The sequence below is a fragment of the Ptychodera flava genome, chromosome 16 (genome assembly GCF_041260155.1).
Source record: "Ptychodera flava strain L36383 chromosome 16, AS_Pfla_20210202, whole genome shotgun sequence".
NCBI lineage: Eukaryota > Metazoa > Hemichordata > Enteropneusta > Ptychoderidae > Ptychodera > Ptychodera flava.
In genome coordinates, this window is record NC_091943.1 from 26,443,794 (window position 1) to 26,463,204 (window position 19,411).

The 19,411-nt window shown below is 37.5% G+C and overlaps 1 protein-coding gene across 8 annotated transcripts in view; it reads left to right on the forward strand.

The window, feature by feature from the left end:
• The window catches only part of LOC139114430 (GTPase-activating Rap/Ran-GAP domain-like protein 3), a 288,529-nt gene that overhangs the window by 241,044 nt on the left and 28,074 nt on the right, over positions 1–19,411 (forward strand). For all 8 annotated transcript variants that reach the window (XM_070676162.1, XM_070676161.1, XM_070676168.1 and 5 more), the window contains exons 3-10: positions 1,937–2,014; positions 3,105–3,192; positions 3,851–3,969; positions 9,749–9,813; positions 10,448–10,511; positions 12,881–12,983; positions 15,267–15,365; positions 18,417–18,520. In XM_070676162.1, coding sequence (XP_070532263.1) covers positions 1,937–2,014; positions 3,105–3,192; positions 3,851–3,969; positions 9,749–9,813; positions 10,448–10,511; positions 12,881–12,983; positions 15,267–15,365; positions 18,417–18,520 — 720 coding nt within the window. The remainder of the gene's footprint in view (positions 1–1,936; positions 2,015–3,104; positions 3,193–3,850; positions 3,970–9,748; positions 9,814–10,447; positions 10,512–12,880; positions 12,984–15,266; positions 15,366–18,416; positions 18,521–19,411) is intronic.

The window sequence follows — 19,411 nt, forward strand, 5'->3', positions numbered from 1 at the left end:
GACTGAGGTATAAATAAAAGTAAGACATCTCTCTCTCTCTCTCTCTCTCTCTCTCTCTCTCTCTCTCTCTCTCTCTCTCTCTCTCTCTCTCTCTCTCTCTCTCTCTCTCTCTCTCTCTCTCTCTCTGTTCAATATAAATGTGTATTATATGTATAAAATACGAATCCATACAATGACAATAAAGTAAAATGTACAATCATATATATATATATATATATATATATATATATATATATATATATATATATATATATATATATATATATATGATAATGATTTTTTCTTTAGCTCTCATTTTTGCTCGTTGTGTTGCATGAGGAGCCAATATAAAGAAAGGCTAATGGGTCGAACATAATCCAATTTTACACCAGCTCCATGACAAGCAATAAAAATACCTCTTAAAACGGAGATAAACACTAAACACTGTACTCATGCGTATAAGAATGGCACAAAATCCCTGATTTACGGGATAAAAACCGTAAAATCTGATCAAATTCAATAACAGTGGATAAATTAGTACAATGAAAAGAGACGTTTCAAGTATAAAAACTTCGTCTTATTTTTTTCCTTAAAACCCTGACGAACGGTTGTAACCGAAACTTCTGTTTTTGTAGCAAAAGTGCTGGTGTTTTTTTAATCCCGATTATCGGTTTTTATCCTGTAAATCAGTTAACTTTGTTGTCACATAACTACCTAGGCTGCATATATGTGGCTAATCTAGCGCGGAAACCCTATTCAGTCAGATCTGACAATTCACATCAGACCCGTTAACCTTTCATATTGAGAACAACTCCAAGGGTATACATGCAGGTTGTACAAATAGACAGTTGTGGCCCAGGAAATAAGCGAACATTTCTCTCATGTCATACATAAGAGAAATGGTGTTCGCTTATTTCGCAATACAGTCTGATCAATCTGTTGAGTCACTTGATGAACTTAGTATCTAAAAGAATTTTTCTAGTTCGAATATTTATTTTGTAAATATTATTATTTACTAGTTATTGTTAATCATATTGAAGTTCATCTTCTTCCAAGATACCCAAAGGAATTGTCTGTCTTGACTCAATTTACAATCAAAAGGCGATCAACATCAATTAATGATATGACAAAGGCGTTGTAAGGATTTTATAATTGACAGTGTTCTTGTTTCAACTTATCGCTTAAATAATTACATCTAAAGTTGAAAGCATGGTAAAACTGTAGAGATGTACAAAATGTTACTGGATGTGATAAATAGTGAATTAATGATATAAAGAGATTTAAATTTACAAAGTCTTATGCAGTAGCGTGTATATCGATGGAAAAGATGATTCAGCTATGGGATTGTTTCTAAAATATTGTCAGAAACACGTTTCTCGCGCGACTCCAGGCCGAGTCTCGTCATTTCATACACCGTTTCTATGATGCACGGAAGTTGGCATTTTCATGCTGGAAAAAGATCATCAGCATTATTGCTACATGTGATAAAAATGTCAATTATAATCAATATCATAAATTCACGTCAATTCTATTCTGCGACGTCGGCCTTGCTTATGTGTTTCTTGGCTTTATGGGTTGAGATAAAAAACCGACAACATTTTGTTTGAAGCGACCGCATGACGAATGATAAAGTTCAGCGATGATGGCTGGTTTCTGTGATTCGTTCTCTCCAACAGAAAATTAATCTGTTTCGCTTTCCTCACGACACGTTTCGCTCAGCTATATTAAAAGATGCAGTAATGGCTATCGGTTTATAATTTCAAGGTAATCTCTTGTCCAATGCACTTATTGTAATTTTATCATTATCATTTATAAAGGAGAGTTGCATGATCTTGGAACACTACAATGAAACGCATTTAAGACTTTGAAACGAAAATGTATTCAAATGTATTTATTTATTTATTTATTTACTTATTTTGATATTCATGAATTTGTTTGTTATTTGTCTTTTTGTCAGCTCATATCATGTGATGCTGGGGGTGCTATACAAAATGCCGGCAGATTTAGAGTCGAAGACGGGGAACCGCGTGATGAGGTATGTCACAGATACATACATACATACATACATACATACATACATACATACATACATACATACATACATACATACATACATACATACATACATACATACATACATACATACATACATACATACATACATACATACATACATACATACGTTCTTAAACAAAATACTTGGGGTGTGCTGTATTTTGAAATACAATGTCACAGATTTTTAATATATCTTCTATCATATCGGCGTATTTCATCGTTATTGCATTTGCTGTATAAAAGCATCAGATGGAAAAATGTCATCTACACTATTATTTTGATTAGTCTACGATTACACTTGAATAGAGTCGGGGACAAATACATTTTCCACGGTGGCTGCCTTTTTTATCAAAAGCAAGCAATTTTACACAACTGCCGTTTTAAATTTGCTGGAAGTAGCATGATTAAGTTATCACAAGGCCAACACAAAGTGTGGTCACCTGGTGGAGCATACCACCCGAGGGTGTAGCGTCGGATGAAGTGAAACCCAATCTCCGGCGTGTGTTGATTGTGTTTTTTCGCATCTACTCAAACACTGTAACGATTTGAAGCAGTTACTCGAATCGACAGTGAATTCACTTCGTGCTTTTCGTGCGTACACATGACGTCCCACTGTCTACGTTTTGTAAAACTGTAGTCGCCATAGAAAGCCAGTCTTCGTTCTCTATAACGAGGAAACCCAATAACCTAAACTTGTGCGTCATGGAGAGCAATAATCGAAACTGACGGACTTATATGAGTAATTATTGATCAGATATGCCAAACTAATAAAGCTACAGTTCCGTTCAGTCAGGTCCCGTTCCAGTGACGATCAGTTGGCGTGTATCATTGCTGTGGTTAAACTAAGATTTGTCTTTCATGGCGACTTTACCATGACTTTTGGGACACAGACAGACAGACAGACAGACAGACAGACAGACAGACAGACAGATAGGCAGACAGACAGGCAGGCAGACAGGTAGCCAACCAGCCAGCCAGCCAGCTAGCCAGACAGATAGACAGATAGACAGACAGACAAAGAAGGGATAGTAAAGGGTAGTTATTCTGAATTGCTTTGACATTTTTTACAGATACCAAATGCCGGTACGGGTACAGACATCCACCTAGAAAACCCTGAGTATCAGACCAGGTGGTACTTCAAATATTTCCTTGGGAAACGTGAGTCGATCTTTCAATTGCATTATATCTCATAATGTGCAGAAAATGGAGAATTTCATAGCGTACCATCCACAAATACTACATTAGTGAAATTTAACAGATATTGTGGTCAGCAGTGAGCGCTCTATCCGATGAACATCCTTTATAATTCTGTCCACAGTGACTTAAAATTTCTCTTCTTTGACAAACTTTAAATATAAAATATGTTTCAACTGTATATGTATACTTAAGCTGTTTGACTCTCTTATCTGAGAAATTTCGAGGTGAACCTTAAGGTGAATGCACCTCGGTAGACAAGATATTGGCAGTCAAATATGGTAATGATTTTCCGGTCTGCTGTTAAAATCGAAAATTTAATTGTTCCCCGCAGAGTTACCAGTGAGTATAACGACCATTTTGAATTTCAAAAATTTGAAAATTTTAAGCAATGTGACTAATCCAGGACATCGCATAGTGACCCTCGATTTTATTTTTGATTATTATGAAAAATGGTTAGGAAGTTCAAATAAATTTTTAGTCTTTCTACTTCGAAAGTCACTTTCCTTAGACCAAATTCGTGGATGACTGTTGGAATGTATAATTTGCTGATATGATGGAATACAAGAAAACTAACAACACTAAAAACGAATGCGTATTTTTCCTTTTCTCTTCACCACAGTTCATCAAAACTATGTTGGTGCTGACGCTGAGAAGAATGCCTTTTTTCTGTCTGTAGTGCTGACAGACGCAAACAACCATAATGTGCCACAGTACCGAGCAATACTATGGAGAAAAACAGTGAGAATAATTTCCGTAGCTATATATGTCTTGGTCCGTTGTTGAGGTAGAATGCGCCTTGGTGACATATTATTTGGACTCTCAAACTTTTACAACACGAGTTTTGTCTACCACTTGTGTGAGCTCATTTCGAAGCTCACGGAGTGACGAAAGTTTTCACTGGCTTATAGTTTTGTGACAATCTAATTTCTCACCATACAGCTAACATATGGATGTCTGCCATTTTGAATTTTATGAGTCGGTAAATATTTGGCAATTTGTTTCTCCACGGTTTTTGTTCTTGATTTCAGAAGGGAACCATTTATAGTTTCCTCGCGGAAGTTTGAGCTAAAGATTAAATATTTCACTTTCGAGACGCATACTACCTTAAAAGTGACTGTAGCTGTACCTTTTGATAGAACTGTTAGAGATAGAACTGTCTTCTGAGAGAAAAATTATACTCTTATTCTTCCGCGTAAAGTATGTTGGAATACAAGGTATTAGCCTGTCTGACACAGTACACGGTGTCCTTTAGGCTAGATGTAATAAATTTGCAAGTGAAATCAAGTCCGGACCAAAATTCAATCGTCAACAATAACATAAGACATTACACATACCGGCTGCGTTGACAGGCTGGTAAATAGGTATGTCGACATGATTTCAAATTGGGGTAGAATAAGAAATTATGTTTTACAAGAAAAGACAATGCTTGAAAAAACAGTTAACAACATAAACAGTTATGACAAATCATTTCAGATATCGCATAGGATATTATTTCTTTTGATGTCATCGATTTCCCTGCCACCTATTTATGTACCTTCAAGTCTTGCCCCTCGTGTTTTGACAACAGCAAATCGTAACTTATTTTATCCTATGTCGTTCTGCATAATGGATATCGTTCGCCTTTAACGTCACACTTGCTATATCAAGAACCCGCCTAATGCATATTCGAGGTCAAACCAAATAAAAGCTGTTGTGTCGAAACACAACATATGATACGCCGAAAAGAATAACAATAAGGGATCAATTTTTTGTGCTTTGCGCACGCGCACGCTGTCCGAATTATAGAATTACTGCGTGCATGCAGTCTTCCGTTGTTAATGATGTGTCCCCATTAAACTAATGGGTACTATGAACCATGTTGGCTGATCACTTCCCGAAGTTAAGTTATAAGCGAGTGAATAAGTAGAGACTTTAATCTGTGTAGATTGCTATTAAATATACAGCGTTTACGTATATACCGTCTCTCGTACCTTTCATGGTCACGCCGTGATAGTAAAAATCACTTAAAATCAATCGTCTGAACGGACAGATAGCGAACCATATAATACATCTGCTGTAATACATTGTTAAGGTCAACCATCGACGTGGAAATCTGGTGCAAACACAGAGATTGCAATCGATCAAGGATCGAGTACTACGGCTTTTTTACATCTATCAATGCGCAAAAGCCTCCCACCTCCTGTGAAACAGCAGTGCTATGTGACGTCACTCTTACGGTTTTTTTCAGGGATGCCACTGTGCATAGCAAAAAATCGAATCAATCGAGTGAAAACAAAGAGAGATATACAAACGCACGTCGATTGTTTACCTTCCGTCGTGATGTCGCCATCATTTAGCCAGGCGCCTCCGATATAATTTAAACGGAACACGCAAGAAAGAAGGCACAAAAACTGGAAAACTGAACTCAAAATAAAGCTTTCGGATGATGCTTTTTACCCTGCACTTTACTTTTGAATATTCAGATATGACTAAAAACTATAAGATTTTAATCAAACAAAACTTCGAACTAGGTGAGTGGAAAGAAATCTTTCCACATGAAATGTGGTTTGTTTACCTTATGCTTTATGCCTTAAATCTTTCATTGAAGTTTTACGGTAACCCTTCCAGTGACGACAGTATGACATGGTGAACCCATTATTTCACTTTTGTTGCTAAGCCACTAATGCATAATTTTCTTACCGGTACTACATGGGGCTGATTCAAGAGACGAAGCCAGCGGCAGTGGCTCACAGCATGCGAGATTTTTCAGTCTCTGTGTAGGGATATTTGTCGTGGAGTGTCTGAAAGGACATCTATTTTACGGAAAGGTCGATTTTATTAGATGTAGAATATCCGTCGCCAAAATAAAATCAAGAAAATTGAGAACTGCGTGATTATACTGTACCGAAGGTCAACACGCGAATGAAGCGAGATCAAATAGTAATTGCGGCTGTTCAAAATGAGAACAAAGTAATCTTCCTTGATCTGAATGAAAATGTCACGTCGCCCTTAGCTTATTGTGTGAGGATTGAAATGAAAATATCATTTGTGACGTCAGCGACAGAGAGACAAACAGTACCAAGGCGACACGACCTCATTTCACACGTTTATACAGAGTTTAAAGAAAGGTCATTGCAAGTGCAAAGGACAAATATGATGATAAACGAAACATTTGAAAAGAAATAATTAGGATACAACCTCAGTAAATCAGCACCGATATTTAGGAAAGAACTTTTTGCGTGAACTATTTAAGTTATTATAAAGAAGGACAGTTATCATGGACGTGTTTGTGTCAAATTGAAGAATCCTTTGAAAGTTCAGGATTTTTTTGGTGACTACATTCATTTCGTTGCTACATGAGACATTGGAATGTTTCATTAAGCGTTATCTATCACTTTTTTGGTATTAAAAGGGGCAAATTTGAATACATGTTTGTGACATTTACAATGAACATGAAATAATGCGAAAAAGTAACTTATTTCACCTTCGGTTCCTTTTCAAAGCGCATTGAAATTTAAATGTTTACCATAAATTTGAAAAAACGCATTAAGTTGCCCATCAAATAAATCATTTTTCTGCACTGGGTATAAATCCTGCACATATTTTATCCAAACAGCATTTGTAATTGGGTCGGTAAGGTTCATGTGCTTCAAATTCAAAGATAAGGTCTAGGTATATAAGTTCGGATCGTCCTGAACAGATGAACCGTGTTTCAAATTGTCTGAAACAAAAAAAAATCATCCAAGCCCCTTCTTTAGAATAAAATCACTTTTATTACACACGCCACATCCGAACAGGATATACGAATGAGGCGTCATACACCATCGTACTTAAGTATGTGCGAATTCATTTATGGTTGGTCCCCTATTAAGAAGTGCTACTTGATGCTAACAGATTTAAACCGCGAGCGCGACCCGAAACCGTTGTCATGGTGTTGTGTATACATCTTAACCTTACATTAAAGTAGTGTACGCCTCTAAAGTGAAATAAATATATTTTTGTTCGATTTTCCTCATTGAAACTATCAACAGTTCTCTTCCAAAATCAAGACTAAAAATCAGGGGTCGCCTTGCAAATTTTGGCACCGGAGAAATAAATTAACTTGAAGTTACCGATATATGAAATTCAAAATGCCTGCCACCCCTGTGTTAACTCTATTTAGAAAAATCAATTTTTCGATTTTCAAAAAATAAGATGGTGAAACTTTATTTATTCCAAGAGCTTCAAAAGGAGCCCCACAAGCCGTAGATCAGAAAAGAATTGTAATCAATCTGAGAGTCCGAATATATATCCTTATGGCCAATTCTAACATAAAGGTATAAATTTGGTGTTTGTCTTTCTTTCCAAATGGAGCGTTATAGGTACTGAGACACCTTCTCGAAAGAAATAACAAATAAGAATAATGTTGACCATGCATGGTATTGAATATAAACTTCGAGGTACACTAGCAGCAGTAAAATCATTATTATAAAATTCTGGTGAATGTTCGCAATTTATGGTCGTTTTGCTTATTCAGCTCTGTCGGTTCACAAGGCTTCAGGTAGGACGCAACTCGGGAGTAGATGTACATACACTCAATTTTTTTACAATACTCTTGTCTAGACTAACATTTCAAACTTGCGTGAAGTTTCATCATCTTGCTTTTGGAAAAAAGAAATCTAATTTACTACTAGAGTTGAAACACAGGCTAATAGCGCCCATTTTGAATGTCAATCGTAGGTATATTTAGTGGTAATTTGAATGTCAAATATTTGCCAGATGACCTCTGATTTTAATTCTTGATTTTGAAAGAGATAGTTTTCTCGAGGAAATTCCCAGCAAAAGTTTAAAACTTCCAAGTCCATATTATATGTTTTTTCAACCACTGTTTCAACATGTTTAAAGATATTGACCAATAAAACGACTTAAAAATGCACACGAAATTGACACAAATCACGATGCGTGTAGAACTTCTCGAAATACAAACACCGTACAAAGTACGCGACTACAGATCATTATAATTTACGGCCGGCCTTACTTTGCTGCGTCTGCGATGCACTTTGACATAGAAAATCCCTCAGCTGGATGTCCGCTACTTCAATTTTCCTCGACTAAAGTATAAATAATTACCTAGCTCCGTTTACCCGATAGAGGTTGAAATAAAAAAAACAGCAGGGGGGCTCGCTCAACGTTTTGATTTATATTTTCGTTGTATTTTGTACGACTAAATGGACTCGTCTTTCAACTCAGCATGTGGTCTGTCCCCCTGTCATTGATTATGAAGTGATTGGATGGACGTGGATTTGCACTTGCCCAGTGCGAAAGTTGTTCACGTAGCTTGAAAATTTTGCGTATATCAAAATACTTTTATTCCTTATAAAGTGATCCATGCCATATAGGAATTTATAAGCGTTGTTTTTCTGTTGAAGACTAGTCGCATGATGGGATGTGCACCTACAAAGCTTACAATCCATGCATGATTGATTGAGCGAATAGCATAAAAATATAAACCAGGGGACAGATCTGTATTTTTGAGGAGTGGTACAAACGCGATAATATTGTTTAAATTATTAACAAATCAAAATTTACTTCTTTTCAAACGTTCGTAAGATCATCATGTTTGTAAAAACGAGAAATTGAATTCTAAAATATTTTGTTCATGTTCAGTCTTCTCGTAAAATTCAAATGAAAACTGCAAATCAAAATAATGTTATTGATATAATATGTAACATGATATAATATTTATTTTATACTATACAAGCACATTGATGGCCAAAAACAGATATCAAGATCTGACTGGATGAGACGTAAAAAATAACCGTGCTATATTCGCGATATATAGCAATGGTTGGAACACGCTCGAGCTCTCAGCTACAGTAAAAGTCCTTTTTTGACGTTTCACTCCAGAATTCCAGTATACTGTTATGATATAATAGCAATAAACCACGCCCAGCGACGGTATACCACTCGGTTTTGACCAGTTCAGTTCATATATGCACTCTCTATTGCTCGTGCATATATGTCGCGAAATGGTCAAAATCAAATGGTAAACCAGTTAGTAGTGCTGCTTATTGTTTAATATAATAAACATTTATCCTAATTCTAACCACCCCTCCAAAGATATAATGTTCACTCCCGAACCGATACCTTTATTACACATTGGGTTTTTTTCGCATAGCATCATATTTGGCACCTTGCCAATATCCACACATCTCAATCAATTTATCAATTCCACCAAGTTTAGTCATGCAGTATGCTGACTGAGCAATTTATCAATTCTACCACGTTTTAACATTCAATATGCTTACTGGGCATGTGTAAAGCGACATGCCATTTTATTAGGTTTTTTCTTTCATGGACGCTGTCAATATTTTTTTCTATTATTTTTTGTCTGCGCCATCCTTTTTTCTTTTTTCTCGTAAATCGTAGGTTTCAAACGCTAATCACATATTCCGGCAATTCAACTCTTGGTGACTTTATTTTCCACTATGAAATGAAATCGAAAAAAGATTTGATAAATGTACTGGCCCTTAAAGTTGTCGCCTTCCTTTTTTTACAGGGAACGCAGAAAATATGTATACCGTACAACCCAACCAAGCCACTATCGGTAAAGTCTATCCTCAGGTAAGAATACAGTATGCTAAGACCCTCATATTGTAAACAGCAGGTCGCCAATTACAGATAAAGTCTCGTGTGTCTTTTTAAGATACTGGAGAAAAGGGGCGACTATACAAAGGTATGCGACTAGAAAAGATAGAGTTGCGCTTCGAACATTTTGCCAATGGCAAAGTTTTATGAAGATATCATCTAGTTCCTAGTAAAACACTATAGTTGGAATTCGGTAGGATAATAAGAGCTCAGTGAATTGTTGGGCGAGGGCTGTCACGTGATAACTGCGAATGTAAACACAAAGACCATTAGTTTCAATACGTAAATGTCATGTACGTTATATTTGAACGAGAATGAGAAATAATGATTTCACCAAACGTTCCTATACTGATCTATTTAGTATTCCACATCGGCTACCCTGTTTTGCACATTGAAAGTGAAATAGGGAATATATGTTGCATACCAAATAGGAGACGCAGTACGTGCGCAACACACAAAAGAAAACACGACCGTATTGCAATTTTGAGAATTCTTGGTAAACACAAAAAGTCAATTTCCGATGTACCAGTTCACCCGTTATATTTCCATGATTGTAAATTTTCGTTCCCATCTTGTCATGTAACGTACTTCATGTTTATTTCCACTCCAGTCGCTTTGAAATGAACAAAGTGGAAAAGGGGCCAAAGGAAATTTTCAATCCTGAAATCCAGAAGGTAAGTCTTTATTCGTTCGTTCGAAGCTATTTCCTCTTGACGTTTTGTCATCACTCAAAGTCGAAAACCAAGCTGACAGATTTCAAGATATATACCACTAAGTAAGTTCTGTAAAACTGTGTATGTTTAATATTATCAAACTCTACATGAGCTGGTTAAAGTGGAAGATTGTAAAGAACTGGCCCTATATGGCATTTACAGACCGTTTATAAAAACAGTTTTCGCCAGACACAAAATGTCCGACTCGATATTTCAAGCTAATCGGCTTTGTTGTGGTTGGAATACCACATACAAAACATCTTCTCTGCTATGCCATACTTTCTTTTACATTAATGTATCATGATGTCCTATTTTAGAACATCCAAACGTCCACTTTCCAACCACCGAATTTGTCTGTGGTATAATATCCCAGAGACAAGGCAATACTTTCTTAGCCTTAAACGATATTGCTACACCATGGGTGTCTCCTTTGTTACACACTTGATGCATATGAAAGTGGTCGCTCGGTCTTGAAAAGTGTGTGTATGTATATATATATATATATATATATATATATATATATATATATATATATATATATATATATATATATATATATTATATATATATTAGATAGATAGATAGATAGATAGATAGATATATATATATATATATATATATATATATATATATATATATATATATATATATATGAAAATGTCGCGCGTTTAGGGTTGTTAAACGCGAATTCGGGTTACTGAGTTTAAAGCGCAGTGGTCGTCGCGCTGCGCATCCTCCTGAGGGGGTCCCCCTCTGTTGTAAACAAATCCAAGAACGCCGCACATGTTACGGGTTGATTGTAATGTTTGCGATATTGCCGCTTGCTAAATGGCGGCTGATCTGTCACAAGCATACCAACTATCCAAATGTAACACGCAATAAAAGGTCAATTAATCGAAGTTAAATATCTGCTGAATATTGAACAATGATTGCACGCTGGATTGAGATCACATTTGCTCATGATTTTCTTGAATCAGTTGAATGGGGCTCGGCTACTGTTATCGCTCGAGCCATAGAGCTAGACGTACGCATGTATACGCCAACAGACTATCAACGACCGGGCTCTAGTTTTCGACATCGCTAGCAAGGACGAGAGCTTTCATTTCAAGAGGCCCGACAGGAGTACAAAGACAACAACCCAGACTACAGAAATCTACAGCTCGCAGAGCAATGCCCGCTGCAGCAAGAAGCATCTCTGCATCTGTTCCGTTCCGTGGTCTGTATGAACGTCCGTGTCAAACCGGGTATATGATGCGCTACACTCGGCTGTGGAGAATCCAACTCAACTACAAAGTTTACCCCGTTTGGGGGTGCAAACGAGAATTCCGAGTACAGGTATCAAGTCAAGCGAAGGACCTTTCATAGGTCTTCTTGTTATGTGGGGGTTATCTCACTTGAAAGAGGATTCAGACCTACCCGGCAATCAGGAGGTACAACAACGAAGTTTGCCCAGCACCGGTAGGCCTACACCAGCTGGCGGTTGGATCACTGCCATGACCGTGCACAGGACCGGGGCACAGGATCTCTCGATACGTCTATGCACGGTGTAGCCGTGCAATTTTCCTGCCAAATGCCGCGAAAACGCTCGTTTTGTTTATTGTTTCCTGTCATTTTACTATTTCTTACCACGTAATACTAGGAGAAGTAAGACATGGTGATCAACAGTTGGTTGTGGGCCAAGTCGTAGCGGGCCGGTACGTTGTGGGACCGGATTCTCTATATCCATGTACGTCAACGCGCTGACCGTCTCCCAACAACATCTCCCGTGTCCTGCTCTGGCTTGCCGATCATGGTCTTGAGTGTAATTTTTGTGTTAGGCATTGTGCTTGTTGCTGGTCTACATGCTTGTTGCTGGTCTACATAGGCAATGTTGATCATTTTGTATTTTCACTGTACTGTACATAGGATTGTGTACAACCAGCGTGATCGCGCGCGATCAAAGCTTTTTGTTCACTGTGTCTGCGTGCAGTAAACTCAGCGACATAATGTGCTGAGTGTAGTGTCCCAATGTTCGTAGCTCTACACGAGTTTATAGATAGAAATACACCACTGAAGTTCATTTCCGATCTTAATATTTTACTATTGCATGATGTTGAGTCTTACAAAGGCCTTAACAAAGTGGGGGACTGCTCCCATCTCACTCCTATTGAAGTTGAGAAGACTTATGTTTACAAAAATTTATGTTTATCAACAAAAAAAATCACGCACGCGCAGCGCGACGACCACTGCGCTTTAATCTTACTTCCACTGGCTGTTTGTCATGCATTTTTGTTATACTTTTCTTAAACACATTGACATTACATTAAAATTATTGCATGTAATCGCTTCAGGAACTGCTGCTTCTCGAGGAACAAGAAGGTTCCGTGAACTTTAAATTCGGTGTGCTGTATGCCAGGGACGGACAAACGTCAGACGATGAGATGTTCAGTAATGGTAGGTGGTTGTTTGTGGTCTGATCTCTGTTGCCGGTGTCGTTGTCATGCTATTTTATGATAGACGTTTCTGCAAAGTACCCAACCTATTCTTAACCGTGTTCTAATTCAACGCAATCCCAGGGGAATTTTTTCTTCATTGTGTTCACCCTTCATGTATTTACCTCTTAAGCACTGCAATAAGTTCTGACAATTGCGAGAGAATTGCAAGATACATGAAAGTTAAGTAACACATGGTATTACTTTGTACTTGAAGTAATTTATGGTATTGTTTATAACGCTCTGCTATTTGGCATATACCATATGCGTATGCCCGTAGAACATGACTACATTCCATGTACAGACACTCCTGTACACTTTCAGTCAATCAAAACTTTACCCTTGAAAATTCGGCACAGCATCGACTACAGTATAGTCGAAATACGACCATATCAGAGCAGAAAGACCGCCATTTTGGTCGAGATACTTTAACAAACACACGCAGCGACGCGTCAACTTGAAGGTCTACTAGTGTGTCATTATTGAAGAGGTTCAGCGACCGACTGATTTTCAGTGAGTAGCACAGGACATAATAGCTCCCATGATCGGCTTATTGGAAGATTTTAATCCATTGTACATATTTAATAATCTCCGGATCATGAAAACAGATCCTTATACGATAATCTGTTTGTTCACGATGTATCCTTGGAAGCGGCAGGTACAGGGCCGCCATTTTATTTCTTGACAAGTGGAAAACCGAAAACTCTCCGCATAAAAGGGGGTATACGCCGTTAAGGGAAGCATTAGCAATACGTATAGCTGAGTTCAAGAAGCGATTCACGCCTTAAGCAGGGGTACATAGCACACGTATGCGATTTGTAAGTTGCATATATATCACATACTGTACAACCAAAAAAACGACCGACAAGGTCACAGAATCTAGCAGAATAACAAGCATTCTGAGTACTAATTCACGGAACTTTTGACTATATTTTGCCAGAGGAAACCAATCTTAACCATTCTGTTTCCCGGGCTCTTTCCAATTCAAATTAAGTGAAAATGAGGGATTACGATGACGTTTGAAGGAGGGGGGCTAAAGACAAGTAAATTACCTACAATTTACCGAAATTTGAAATTCCAAATGGCAGTGACACTCTGTTAGACCTAAGGCAACAATTTAATGTCAGCATTTCATAAGTACAGTATTAATTTTAAATTAGTGAACACACGTTACAAACCAGTAAACCGTAGTAATATTTTGATTTAATAATTGAGAGGACAAAAAATATGTACCCAAGGCGAATTATTTCTACAAATCACAAAGGCGCCATTTTTTGCATTCTACTATAAAGCACTGAATCTTGTACCGACAACAATACGTTTCTAACGCTCCGTCTAATTGCTCGGATTATATGTTATATAATTAGCATTTTCTTTGATCAGTTGCCTTTGGAAACAAGAAAATGCGGCTATGTCCAGAAGACAACGATACAAGTTAAATTCATAACAGAAAAGCAATCCTTGAAAGTGTAATTTTAGTACCATTAACATATTACAGTATCGATTCATATGCCACATCAATAAAACACACACTAATTCCCTTCGTAGGACGGCCCTAGAAAACATCCAGAAATATGATCCGACCAATCTGACTTTCGCAATCTTCTTAGCTTTGCCGTTTTACCTGTTTTGCTCTGTCGCATAAGACGTTGATAGCAAGCGCGCAGAGTATTTCATTTCACTAGCTTGAGTCAAGTGATGTTTCATTGTAAATTCATCTGTAAAGGTCAACGACCTCGGACGGACTTCAATATGTCTATATCGATTTGTAAGATGTACACAAATAGCATGACTGGAGTTCTGCGATTCACCAACTCATGTGACTTTACAAGAGAATTATTATTCGTATATGTTTTCTGAGAGACGTAAAGAGCAGCCGCTAAGTCGTACCAGATTTAATCAGACGAAAGATGTCCGTTGACACAATCATAGCCAATGGAAAGTGTATTTAGAAGTCTAATGTTATTCGTTGTAAGCGATTGCAGATAGCAGATTTAAATAAGAACTGCTGAAGTTCCGACTGCTTAATGATATGAATGTTTAGTTTAGTTTTCACCTTCACTGCATGTCACGAACCGTTTTACTTGTCTAGCACACGTAGACCTTATTGAATCTAAAGCTTTCAAGACGTGAATGATTTTTAAAACAGTTTTCTGAGTTTTACCTGTCACTAACTGTTGATGTATTGCTTCTTTATGACTTACTGGGTGCTTGAATCACATCTGTATTGTTTCCCCTTGGTCAGAACACGGCAGTGAAGAATTCAATAGGTTTGTCAGCCTTCTCGGCGACCAGATCTGGTTGAAGGGCTGGGACAAGTTTGCAGCTGGACTGGACGTGAAAAGTGAGTACATCGCTTTCGTTTAACTTTTAATGACACCAACATTCAGTAACAGAAACAACCAGATTTCTGACTGTGATTTTTGCCAATCCTCTTGTGTGTGTATACATATATAGACACACACACATACATATATATATATATATATATATATATATATATATATATATATATATTATATAATATATAATATATGTATATATGTATATATTATATAATATATAATATATATATATATATATATATATATATATATATATATATATATATATATATATACAGTGCTCGATGTTGAAAGCAGGATGCATGAAACTTAAGTAACAGATATTGTTACTTTGTACTTGAAGTAATTTGTGTTATTATATATATATATATATATATATATATATATATATATATATATATATTTCACTATATATGTGTGTACATACATACATACATACATACATACATACATACATACATACATACATGCGCACATGCGCAAATACGTACGTACTCTGTATACATAATATGCTCAAAACATTCTTTCGCTTGACAGGACCCATATTTTATCATTTAGATTCTTTTTATTGTTTTCACTGTATGTTGAATATAGCGTATTAGCTTTCCCCTAAATATAATGAAAGTGACAGATATCCGCTTTTACGCGAGAATGTAAATCCATGTGGAGTAAAAAATTACCTTTCAGTGTTTGATTAATATTTTATCCTCCCAAGGTATATACGAAGTTCAGGCACCAGGTAATACATCATGTTCAACTCGAGTAATTAAAATACCATGAAGTAGCGATACTTTACGCCACTTGAAATATATGAAACATCGATCTACCGTTTGAAATAAATAACGAACAAACGGACATGCTGCGGCCAAGAAGTATAGTATTTGTTGTGCTCACAGATAGGCGGGGGTCGTCGTTCATCAGCGACAGTTCGGAGAAACGCTGAAGTTATGTATTGGAAATGTCATTTATCAGATTCTTATCTGAATGTAATAACGGGCGCTGTCTACCTGTTAGGCGTTCTGCAATTCCAGCGTTGCTAATCGAGGCGGTTATTCCCTCTAAAACTTCATCTGATTCGCGATTGTAACCAGATTAGCGTCTCCACTCGTCTGAAAAGCCCCTGGCAGGGCACACGAATAGATTCAATAAAGGCAGCGAGAGAGTGGAGAAGAAACACTCGTAACGAGTCAGGTCGAATCCAGGCATTCTTTACTTCATCAAAGTACAAGAAAAGCCTTTGAGTGGTTTCTTGTTCTCAAGATGAGAATTGCCGTGCATTTCTTTATTCATCGTTGAATTTCGGGAACAATTACCGAAGGTTTTAATATATCTTCCTCGTTACTTGCCAGACGACCAAGACACCTCCTTGTCTAAACTATACGAAGGTCAGCATAAGATGCCACAGTACAAATGAACACTATCAGTGCAAGATACGGGGCATATTAGTATTAATTTATGCAAATTAGATATTATGCTAATGGTCTTTATCAATATGAAATATTAATGTGCACCGAATCCTGCATTGTTTAAATGAACAGGGTCGATTCTTATAGCCTTTGTGTTATACCGATCGATGTTGATAGAAAATATGCATTTGGATTCAAATATGTGTTTGAATTTTATTGTCTGAAAACAGTATACGCCGAGTAGTTGACTTTGTTCATATTAAAGGCGACTATTGACAAGGATTCTCGTGGACAGACGCCTCCGTTTTGTTCTATCATATGCGCACGCTGGAGTGACCATGATGTAATGGCGTTTACCGGGCACGTCTAAAGAGTAAATAGCCCGAGGATAAGTTTATAAGACTTTTCAGCCGTTTCATGAACTCAGACGAAAGAGCGAGATAATTGAACTTTAAGGATTCACCAATTATGGGTTTCTTCCAAGCGATTGCAGAGTCATCCGGTCAACAATTACCCAAGGAAATGAACCAAGCTACATCCTGTATGTGAGCTGAGAACAGTGATAACAACTCATTGTAATACGGCCTTCGGACTAAACACTCTCTGAACGTCTCTCATCACGGATAGCTATCTGCTAGAATCAGTTGTCCGCTACAGTGTGCATCATATCCTATCTACGCCTTTCAAGTTCACAGGAAATGATGTGGGCTACTTTACGTGTCGTAAAACAAAGTACCTAGATTTGAAATGCCATGTCGATTATCGATTAAGGTTCAGGAAGCTTTCCCGTTACGTAGCTACCACTTATTCTGTCTAACATCCCTGATGAAATCAGTCAAGAGGTGGCAAAGGTCCCAGTACTAGGGCTACACTCATCCATCCGTACGCATCATGTGGGATCGAAACTGCGGAATCTTTAGTCGTTTGACGTAAATAGTTAACTATTTGGGTAAACTTCTTGTATGATACTGCGTTATTGGACCGGCGAAGGGTCATAGAACACAATTTTGTGCACTGTGACCCGACCACTGACAATAAAATGTTTTATATTGACATTTTACTATTAACTGTGACCCTTGTGTCGTTATGGCAGTAACTATTCGATTCTGATACAACACGCTTAATCCCAAACAGGCGTTTTGCGCCGAAAAACCGATATTACAAAAGAGGTCTGCATTTGTAACCGAGCTAAGCAGGTTTTGCGCCAGTTCTTCCCGAGAAAGAGACATGGTACTTGCTTCAAATCGTCTTTGCCATACATCTTATACTATTATTCCAGATACTCAGAAACAAGTGGGGAAAAAACTTTCCAGAAAAAGTACCGTTTGAAGATTGATTTCCTTTACTTTTAGGCGTCAAAACGGCAAATCTTTGTTGTTTTGATGGCATTGATGAATACCAGCATATACAGTGTTATTTGTATAGCTGTATTTGCCCGAGATCAATTTCAACTTCTTATGAAACTCCTTTGATAAAAGGGAACTGTGGTATTAATTTTAAGCATATTTTAATAGTTTACTTCAACCCCCACCCTTTCCACCCCGTACTTCATGTTTACCTCCGAAAGGGGGTGGCATATCTTATTACTAGGGTCATTGTCGTAGCATGACTAATCTTATGTTTCTTTTCCATCCTGTCAAACAGGTAACACAACGGGTACCGAATCCATTTACACAATTTATGAAGGCCATGAAATCATGTTTCATGTGTCTACCATGTTGCCTTATTCAAAAGATAACAAACAACAGGTAGGTACCCCAGGACATGTATACACGTCTTGTAATTGTCATACCTTTGACTTGAAACCGACTGATCAGCCGGAGCGACCTGCTGCGTGAGTGCCAGTTCAAACAGAACCAGAATGCAGTTCTCACATTGCAAAAAATAAGTGTTGACTTATTTTAAATGTCGATGGATTCTAGGCAAGCCAAGCTGTCAACACGCGGATACGGATATAATATTTCACAAAATGCCTCTGTCAATAATTAAGCTATGAGTGGATCCGTCACGTTGACATGCATATCAGCGTGATGCCGTTCACACATGGTTGACGTGTATTCTGTGGGTGCGATTCCGACGACGTGAATGAAGATGTAGTTCATGTCTGCCTCCACGTCATCTTTGTTCTTGACTCAAGAGATGTGACGTCGATGACCTACAAGTAACAACTTGAACCACTTCATAACACGCGATCGCCATTTGTTCGGTTCCTGAACACGTAAGCGTCGTGTCATTTCCACTGCAGGTTTCATATCATGGCCGAAGCAGGCATCGTCGAAAGGTGACGTTGAAATAAAAATGAATTTTCTAGTGATATGACCACACGGAAATCATACGTCACAAGAGCAATCCGCAGTGTCAACGTTGGCATTTTCCCGCGTTTATATTGCTATATTGTAAATTTTACGAGGGGGGGGGTACTACCAAGTAGACTCTAATACGTTAATCTTTTTTTTCATTCGAAGCCATAACTTTGGTTACGCTGGCACCGAGGTCGAATCTCTCCATATGGAGATTTTGAAATGTTCCTTGATCGTCAAACTCTGTCGCCGGAAAACGTATGGCATTTCAAATGTGAAATTGCCTTTAAAAATATTATCTTATTTGGTAAGAGTCTTTTGTTCCAAAACACAGTAATC